The sequence below is a fragment of the Oppia nitens genome, unplaced genomic scaffold, assembly GCF_028296485.1.
Source record: "Oppia nitens isolate AA-2021 unplaced genomic scaffold, nextdenovo-longstitch-racon4-pilon3 scaffold14_pilon_pilon_pilon, whole genome shotgun sequence".
Taxonomy (NCBI): Eukaryota; Metazoa; Arthropoda; class Arachnida; order Sarcoptiformes; family Oppiidae; genus Oppia; species Oppia nitens.
The window spans coordinates 1,650,001-1,661,284 of NW_026533193.1; the positions used below are offsets into that span (position 1 = coordinate 1,650,001).

At 18.8% G+C, this 11,284-nt stretch overlaps 1 protein-coding gene across 1 annotated transcript; it reads right to left on the reverse strand.

Moving 5' to 3' along the window:
* Positions 1-1,206: 1,206 nt before the first annotated feature.
* On the reverse strand, positions 1,207-10,299 carry LOC128962480 (G-protein coupled receptor 83-like). The gene is made up of 4 exons (XM_054308857.1): positions 9,829-10,299; positions 6,857-7,368; positions 3,217-3,318; positions 1,207-1,499 (listed from the first exon to the last, which is right to left on the reverse strand). The coding sequence occupies exons 1-4, from the start codon at positions 10,297-10,299 to the stop codon at positions 1,232-1,234; spliced, it is 1,353 nt and encodes a 450-aa protein (XP_054164832.1). The 3' UTR covers positions 1,207-1,231.
* Between the last annotated feature and the right edge of the window lie 985 nt (positions 10,300-11,284).

The window sequence follows — 11,284 nt, forward strand, 5'->3', positions numbered from 1 at the left end:
ATTATTCTAACTTTTGTTGTTGTTATTATTATTTTGTTGTTGTTTTGACTAAAATAAACAATAATTACTACTATTTTGCTAATTAATTAAATTAACAAATAAATGTAATTATAAATATTTGAAAGTATCACTTTATTTTTTATTTTTTTAGTTATTTTACAATTCCCATCAGTAATAAATTAACTTGAAATGTTGAATAACTAGTAATTATAAATTAACATTATAATTATTTATTTAATATGCTTTTAACATTTATTTTTTTTTATTTTTAAAAACATAATTATAAAAATAATTTTTATGAATATAAATTAAAATAACTAAATTAAAAGTTATATATATATAGATATTAAACTTTAATTAAAATCTACTAGACAATTAATAATTAATAAATTTTTTATATAAACTAAATAATATTAAAATTATAAGTAAATAACAACAACAACAACAACTAAAAGTTATATAAAGTTATTTTTAAAAAAAAATAAATGTTTAAGTGTTGTCTAGCATGCTTAAATATTTTATTAGATAAAAATTTAAAATATTTTTAAATTTAATCAAATTTATACATACGATATGTTATATATATATCTATATATATATATAGCAAATAAATACTAATAAAAAGCAAACGGAAAATTGCTTAACAAAAAAAACAGTATAATATATATATATATATATATATTATAAATTTAAAATAATATATTTTAGACATTATATATATAATCTACAGTGTATTTGCTTTAAATAAAATAAAAAAATCTATATCTATACACATCATAAATGTCATAAATATACAGTATATACTGCAAATACATTATATATATATATATATACAGTATATCATATATTTGGGAAAAAATAATATATAAATAAATAAAAATATTAATGCATTTCAATAAAACTGTATGTATTTATTGGATACGAAAAAAAGGCCGACAAATATCAAACAAAACTGAGTGTAAGTTATATATATATATATATCCTGTATATACAGTATATATATATATACTATAGATAGATATATTACTTTACTATATATATATATAATATGAATCATAAATAACTTTCAACAATAATAGCGAGAATAATAACAATAATAATAACATTTTTAAATATGTATTTATTTGTTTAAAAAATATATAATAATAATAATATTGAGATATATTTAATATTATATATAATATCCGGTGCTTATCCCTAATCGGATTTATTATTATTTAATACAATAAGGTTAGAGAGCACCTGTAGTTACCGGTGTTGGTGTTGTTGTAGTAGTTATCAGCTCCTGATGATTGTTATCTATAGTGTTTTGATGTTGAAAAACAGTATTATTATTATTATTGATAATTGTGTTGTTTGTGGTCATTGATGGTCGTTGTTGTAGTGGTTGTTGTTGTTGTTGAGCTACCGATGATTTTTGGCACAAAATAAATTGATAAAACTTTTTGGCACCGTTTTTGAAACTACTGTTTAGATAACAGTAAATAAATGGATTGTAACTATTGATAATTAAAAAAAAATAAAATACAATAAATAAATAATATCTAAACATGGATTACTAATTTTAAAAAATTATTATTATTAATAAATATTTAATCAAAAAAAAATATTATCAAAATATAGTAATATAATTGTATTATCAAATAGTAGTAGTTTTATGTATAAATAATTTTAACTTATTTTCCATTTTGAAACTATATTTTTTTTGTTTTATTATATATATATATAAATATTCAGTATTTAGCGACAAAACTACTAAATAGATTATAAAAATATAATTTATTTTATGATATTATATTTAAACTAATAGTATAATGTATTTATATTTTTTTTTCTAAAAAATTTAAATTATAAATTAAATTAAAGTACTTGTAAATAAAAATTTTTGATAATTATTCATCATTTTAACTATTAGATTATATTTAATAAAAATTAGATTTATTAAATATTCATTATTATATGCGAAAATATTTTTTAAATATAAAATAGTTTATAAATATTAAATTTTTCCTTTAATAATAATAATACAATAGTATGAATAAATTTAATATATATAATATATTTTTTGAAAATAACTATTGTTTATATTATTGTAATACGTGTCATATAAATATATAATTTGTTTATCAAACAGTTTTATATCATAAATATATATATATATATTATATAAAAGTTTTAATAACTAAAGTATTCAAACGTAAAACTATTTTGTATTATATTTTAAAATTCAAATTTTATCAAAAAAACATTTATACTAATCTAAAAAATTTTATGATTTTTAATGAATAAATATAAATAATTTAAATATTTATAATTTTACTTTATTTCTAACTAATGTTTCTATTATTTAATTGTATTTTGTTTAAAAATAGCTATTATTATTGTGTTGAAAACTGTATATTAAAAATATAATTCATATTAATATAACATAATAATAATATACAGTAAAAAATGTTTTTATATATAAATTAACATAACATTATTATGTTAATAATTAAACCCTAAATGTAATAAATCATAGCTTATTATTATTATTATCTTATATAAAACTTTTATTTAAAAAAAATTATATATTTGTAAACTTTTATAATTATTTTTAACGTATAGTTTATATCCCATAATCTTATTAAAGTTGTTATAATAAAAAGATTTTTTAGTATAAACTTTTTTAAAAGAAAACTAAAATTATTTTTTTATGTATTTACATAATATTATAGTGTACTTATTATATTTTAAGTAAAATAAAAGTTTATATTAAAATTTATTATTATTAATAATTAATTAAGTAATTAATTATTTTTTTATTTACATACAGTAAATACTATATATTTATATATAATATACAATATTTTCTAAAATTTCACTTTCTATTAATAATGAAAAAAAACTATTAACTTAATTAAATAATAATAATGTTAATTAATAACATAATTATACTAGTATATATATACATTTTTTATATTAATTTAATTATCTAACAAGTAATTATAGATAACTTTGCTATCATTTATTATGCTAATTGTTTTTTAATAAATTAATAATAATTATATATATATATAGTATAACAACAAAATCTATTTAAACTCTACTTATTTATTGTTTTTTTTAATGCTAATTCACTAATCAAAAAAAAATTATTTCATTAATTAATTAATTAGTTAATTAATTATTTGAATTAATCAAATTAATTAATTAATTATTTAGTAAAATACTTACCAAACAGATGACATAGCAAACCAATGGCAGACAAGAAATATGTTATAATGTCTTGAAATTAGTTCAAAGTCTACCAATAAATGATACAAATTCAATGGTAACCTATATTTTTCGGTTTTCGGTTTGGGTTTTTTTTTGTAAAACAAAAAATATATATATATATAAATATACGTTAAACTATTGGTAATTATTATTTAATCAATAAAAACGTTAATTAATTTTTAGAAAAATAAACAGTAAAAAGGAAAATAAAAATACAGATAAAAAAACAGATTTAATTTATTTTGTCATTTAATATTAGGTATAGATATATACTGTATATATAAATATATTGATAAAATAGTTGTATTGCAATTCAATTAATGTTGTTATTGTTGTTGTTGTAATAGATGCCCATAATATTACATTTACAACTAAAAGTAAATATAGTATTAACAACAACAACAACAAAAAAATAATAGAAAATAAAATAGAGTGACCATAAATAAAATTTTCAAAAATCTGTAAATAATATATATTTAATAAATATATATATAAGTAATATATAATCAAGCATACCTATTTAGCTAATTATATATAGGTTTTATATATTGTATAAACATTTATGTACTGTAATGCTTTATATATATATATTATTAAAAATAAATTAAGACAAATTCAATTTATATATATAAAATTTGGCCACACTAGTTACAAATGTATGTAATAATTATTATACAAACTATGTTATCTAAAAAAATAACTTTTATTATTAGCATTTTTTATGTTGTTGTTTTTTATTGTATATATTTACAGTTAAATAACAAATTAAATATATGATTCAATTTAGTAATAATTATAATAATAATAATATTTGATAAAATTGTTATTCACTAAAAATATATTTAAAAAATAATTAACTTGTAATTTACAATAAATTACACAACATTTTAAATGTAAATATATTTAGTATTAAATGTATATATATTTAGTATTAAATGTATATAAATAATATTTTTTTAAATTAATTTATTAGCAATAATAATTAATTTTTAATTTGCTTATTACACACACATATTCATATATAAACAAAATATTTTTAGATTGAAATACGATTAAAAAATATTTTTATATAAAATTAATTAGAAACTAGAAATAATTTATTGCAATCAAACAATAAATAATTTATTATTATTATTATAAATAATATTACAGTATACTTGCCGTAAATGATAATTGATTTATGATTTAGCTAAATAATAATTTCTCATAAATAATAATCAAAATCATTAATGCAATTAATCAAATAATATATAAAGTAATATTCACAACAACAAAAAAACAAATTAAATATGTTATTAATTGAAAAACATTAATTACTGTATGTTTTTCCTATGAATTATATTGATTGTCAATATTTGAATTAAAAAAAATATACACTAATAATATAATATTAATTATTTATTGCATTTAAATTTAATTTTTTTTAAATAATATAAAATAATGTGTTTTTTCTGAGAATTTATTTCTATTATTTTTATTATATGATTAATTGCAATATGATGGTGATTATTGATAAAATGATTTTGATTAAATAATAATTATCTAGCTAAATCAAAAATCAATTACAGTTAAGTATACTGTAATACTATTAATATTACTATTAATATTATAATAATAATAATAAATTATTTTATTTGATATTTCTAGTTTCTAGTTATTTTTTAAAATATTATATTTTTTTATCCGATTTCAAGCTAAAACATATTATATATATGTATATGTGTGTATGTGTGTGTATGTGTGTGTATGTGTGTGTGTATGTGTGTGTATGTGTGTGTATGTGTGTGTATTATATTATTTATAAATATATTTATAAAATGCATGGCTAATTTTTAATCAAATTTATTTGTCAAAAATAATGCCGACACCTTATATATATACGATATATCATATAAAAATTTATTATATTTAATATTATAAAAATAAATAAATTTATAGATCAATACATATACATTACAAGTATTTAATTGGGTTAACTTTTTTTATATATTAATTTAGTTAAATAATCAAAATTCAGTAGACAACTAAATTTATCATCTTAACTTATTTTTAAAAAATATTATAGTTTTTAAAATGGTTGTAGTTATCAGTTACTTATTATTTTTTGTTTACTCTTAATAATTTTAAATAATTTTAAAACATATTATTATTATTATCTTATAATTTTAGTATAAATACAGTTATGTATATAAAATATAATATAATTATTTAGTCAATATTTATAATTAAATTAAACTATGATAATAATGTTTATTTAATATATATAATAATTTAATAAATATATATATAATTTATAATTTATTAGATAAATATAAGAAATAAAATAAACACCTTTTTTTATTCATTTATTTTTTCTAAAATAAATGTTTGCTTTTTTTATATATATATAGTATAGTTGAATAAATATTAATATTTATATATATGTTATATAACATTATAAATATATTATTTATAGCCTTATATAAAAATTCATTGACCATATTGTTAGTAAAATAAATATTTTATTCAACAACAAAAAAAAACAAAATAAAATAAATTGTTATATTTGCGAAAAAATTTTTCCTATTAGAATATTATGTAATAATAATAATAAAATGATAAATTTTTATTTATGATTAACTAGACTATAGATATATAAATTATTATAGATATCATATACTCATTAATTTTTTTTTATGTATAACATTGTACAGTGTATACCATAAAAATAATAATAATAATAATAATAATAATAAAAACCATTTAATGAAAACAAATAACTAATAATTTATTTTTGTATTGTATTAATATGTGCTGATATATTGTTTGTGTTATAAATAATACATCAATGATTTCTCTCTCTCTCTCTCTCTCTCTCTCTCTCTATTGTTTTGTTTTCTCACTAACCCACTCACTCACCCACCTATTTACTCAATCACTTACACACTGTCACACACACACACACACACACAAACATACATATATATATATATACATTCATAACAATAAGAGACTTATTGAGGTTGAGATGTATTATATAATATATATTTATATTTCACAAATAAATGATATATTAATATATATTTATAAATATATATATATATATATATATATATATATATAAAACTAAGTGTCAAAGCAATTACTATTGATTCCCACTATACTCTACTATAATTATTTGACTATTATTCAAAATGACTACCAATATATTGAATATATACTACGCTATAGATTACTAAAAAAAAAATAAAATAAAATAATTTTATAAAAAAATACAACAACTATAGTGCAACTAATGATATCTTAAATAATGCCAAATAAGATATAACAACAAAATAAAACTAAAAATAAAATAGCCATTTGTATTGTAATTTATCGATAGATGTATTACTAAAGTGATAATTAACTATAGATACTAATGTAATAATGTATTACTAATGTATTAATATATATACAGTACTGTATATATTAATTTTGTTTTCCTATATATAAATACAGTATAATCAATCAATAATTGAATTATAATAAAAAAATATAATTATTGAAATAAATAATAATGATTTTGAAAGGAAAAAAAATATTTTTGAAAACTTTATTTAACTTTTAAATGATTACTTACCAACAAATGGCAAATACGGTGACCACTAGTATCAACATAGCTATCCGACGTTTACGGGCATCCGATTGTTGACGTTTGCGCTGATCGGTCGACTGGCCGGCCAGTCGGCCCTGGGCAGCAATTACCCGACCAATGCGATAGTATAGCCAAATAGTTATACCTAACGGTATCAGATATTGTGTAGTAAACGCCTCGACCGACAGCCATAGCGGTAGACTGATTGTTATCGGCTCTGGCGATGACGGTGTTGACCACCAATCGATGGCCAGTTTCGGATAGTGTACTTCGCATCGGACAATCCGTATGGTCGGCATCGCCAGTGTTTCGTTGAACATCGAGTGCGGTACAGCCAACAGGGCGGCCAATAGCCAAGTAGTACCTATGGTAATGGTTAGCTGCAGTTTGGTCAGGGATTTGCCGCCGGCTGCAGGTGCCTCCCGACGGCGTACAGTCCACCAGCGGTGAAATGCAATTACGGTCATCGTAAATGTTGATACGTAAACGCAAGTAACCTGTAATAATGGTATGTAACAAAAAAACAAAACACACCGTAATTAACACAAATACGTGTAGAGTAGACACGCGCCCAAACGTGCGTAAGTATGATAAGCGTATAATAATAGACATATATATATATAGTTTGATTCACATATATGTTGTGTGTGTGTGTGTGTGTGTGTGTGTGAGTGAGTGTCTGTGTGTGTGTGTGTGTCTAAAGTCATAAGATATTATACATTACATAATACAATGTACTGTACATATACTTTAGGACTTAAAATTTTTTTTTATATAATAATTTATTTTATAAATGTTATTTTGTTTTGTTTAAAAAATAACAAAATATTTACATACATTATGTTTATGACACAAAATATTATATATGTTATGTTGACATTAATATGTTAGTACACTACTAGTAGTACTACTAATACTAATGTACTGTAGAGTTAAATATATATATTTTTAAATATATTATACAATATATTATAATTTATCTATTATATACTGTATATAGCGATTAGAGAGTTGACAGACTTTTTTTTTATTTAATAATAAAAAAATGTTATCAAAATAAAACAAAACAAACAAACAAAAAACCCGAACCGATAAAAACGTTTTTTTCATAATTTTGGTCCTAATTTTAGTTTAATTTTTTTTATTTACACAATATTTTTATATACAATTTGATTTTATTGTTTTTTTTCACTGACTATTGAATTGATTGTGTTTTGTTGTCGGTTTCGGTTTTATTTGTTTGTTTTATTTTGATAACATTTTTTAGTATTAAATATAAAAAAAATCTGTCAACTCTCTAATCGTTTTATAACACTTTATATACAACAGTATATAATAGATAAATCATAATATATTGTATAATATATTTTTAAGTTATATATATATATATATATATATTACTGTGGCAAATATATTTCGAGACAAATTGTAATATGAAAACTTAATAGATTTTTCTGCATTCGGTTTAATAATTAAAAATTATTTTTTTATGGTATTAAATAGTAGAGATATTCATTATTATTGTTAATTTTTTAAAATATTTTATAGTATAATAATTAAAGTTTTATAATGCTACAAAATTAGTAACCTCAATTTTTAGAATTGTATAATTTATAAAATCTAAGAAAAACTATTAATCCTGATAAAATAATAAAAGTATTTTTATTTTATTAGATTTCTGACAATTAAAGAATTATTTATGAAAAATTACAAAAAAATACAATTTATACTTATTTCTAAAAAACGAAAATAAATTTTAAAATGTTTTTGTTATTTATTAAAATTATATTATTCTAATAAATTTTTTAAAATGATTAAATATTATATTATGTTGCCTGCTTTTAAGAAAATAATAAAATAATTTTTTATTATTGACGAAAATACCAAACATTATTAAAAATTAAAATTGTGCTATTTTGGAAGACAAATTTAGACCTAATTTTAGATAAAATTATTTATTAAAAATTGTAAGCATTTGATAAACTTACTGATTTTTACTAAAAAATAAACATCAAATATTACTCTTTAAAATTAATATTTTTTTGTTTAAATTTATTTTTATTTTAAACATAAAAATATCAAAAAAGATTACTGTTTTAAAATGTCATTTATCAAATATTTTTGTAAATAATTCCAAAAACTTTTTAGACAAAGATATTAAACTACTATTATTTTGATAAGTGATAATCATAGAAAATATGTACATTAAAACAAAAATATAAAACATTCTAATATTCGAATTATTTTAGAAAAACTTAGTACAAAGATTCTGTCTCGAAATTTACTAGCCACAGTAATATTTTATAAATATTTAACTGTATTCACAGTACATTTAGTGTACTAACATATTAATGTCAACTTAACATATACTGTATAATATTTTGTGTGATAAACATAATGTATGTAAATATTTTTTAAACAATACAAAATAACATTTATAAAATAATTTATCATGAAAAATAAATTTTTAAGTCCTAAAGTATATGTATTATGTAATGTATAATATCTTATGACATTAGACACACACACATACACACGTTAGAGACATATTTGTGTAATAATGTACACATAATATATATTTAACGACTATTATTTGTAGTGTATATCCATTAAAATACTGTATGTGTCTGTATGTATGTGTGTGTGTGTGTGTAATTGTGTGTATAATTATGTGTGTGTATATGTATGTGTATATGTGTGTGTGTGTGATATAGTTATGTAATATCTAATGAATTTATTTCTATATTAACGCCAATATACTTGTTTTAAATGCCTTATGTGTTAATGTATTTTAATTTAAAAAAAACCAAACCATTAAACCATAAGTCACTATCTCTCTCTCTCTCTCTCTCTCTCTCTCTCTCTTTCTTTCTTTCTTAGACACCCACCCACACACAGTTGCATAGTGTAATACAAATATAGAAATTTACAATACATACACCCGATAGAGCACCTACCTGTACAAATGGTACCGACACACACATAAACGATCCAAACGGCCACGATTGTAGTAGCAGTCGGGCCACATTAAACGGTATGTTAAACCCGGTCATAACCAGATCGCTGACCGCCAGCGAGGCTATCAATAGGTTAGTTGTGGTCAACATTTTCGGTTTACCAAACAGTATGACTTTGACCACTAGTAGATTACCGACAAGCGATAACAATATAATTATTGTGTAGCAAAATATGACAATCGTATCGTGTATTAGTTGGCCGGCCGTTGCCGGCCTTTCCTGTAATTGTTTAATACGTTCCTGTATTAGCCGTAATAACTGATCCTCTGTTAGGTTGTTATTGTTGTTGGTGTAGGTGTTGGTGTCGATGCCGGAGATATTATTGTTGGTGTTGTGGTAGTAGTCATCACTGTATCCATGAAATAGTGTATTATTTATGTTTTGACTATCCATTAGCCATAACGGATCCATTGTTATTAAAAATGTTATTTTTAATTTAAGATTAATTAGTTTAGGATTATTATTAATTAATTATTAATGAAAAATAAAAATTAATTATTAATTTATAGTTATTTAATATTAAAAAATAAAATAATTTTCTTGTTGCTGATATAATTAATCTTATTATTAAATATTTTTGTTTGTTTTTATCAACTTTTATGTAGAATATATATATTAAAATTATTAATCCATGAAAAATATGTAAATTTTATTTATTTAGTTGTTTTTTTAAAATTTTTTTAGTTGTAATTTTATTAATTAATTCACTCACACACCACACACACAATGATTTATGTTAATAATAATAATGATAATTATTATTGTTATGGTTTTATGTTAAAAATATTTAATTAATTATGATTAAATTTTTTTTAAAATTTAATTTAATTTTTTTTAATATATAAACTATCAAATATTGTAAATTTATATATGCCAAAATATATTATTTATCACATTTATATTATTATTATTTAACATATAGTTTTGTATAAAATAATTTTTTAAACTTATTATTATAAATCAAATACAGTTATTGTTTTGTTTATTATACTATTTATTAAAATTAATCCAAAAAAAAATCTTGAATATATTTTTAATTGTAATTATATTTCACATTTACTGTTAACGTTAATATCAATTATGCTATTAATTAATCACAAATATTATTATTATTATTATTAAACTTTTGTTTATGTAAACTTTTTCGTACATTATTAAAAATTTTAAATTAGTTATTATTAATAATAATGATATTGATATGTTAAATATGGACAAACTTATAGATATAATTAATAATAATAAAATCAAATTAGATTTTCAACTATAAATTATTAGAAAAGTTTAATATTAAAGTAGAATTATTAGTAGTATTATTAAGAAATTTAATTTTAATTTAATTTTTTTAAAAGTGCTTTTGAGTATTAATGATAAATTATTAATTATAAATACATTACAT

What these genes read in the sequence shown, in the direction of transcription:
- LOC128962480 (XM_054308857.1), bottom strand. Translation starts at nt 10,299, where the DNA reads ATGGATCCGTTATGGCTAATGGATAGTCAAAACATAAATAATACACTA. An exon ending in ACCGTATTTGCCATTTGTTG is followed by an intron (nt 3,319 to 6,856) that starts GTAAGTAATCAT and finishes CGAAAAATATAG; the next exon opens with GTTACCATTGAATTTGTATC. An exon ending in TTTGCTATGTCATCTGTTTG is followed by an intron (nt 1,500 to 3,216) that starts GTAAGTATTTTA and finishes AATTATCAATAG; the next exon opens with TTACAATCCATTTATTTACT.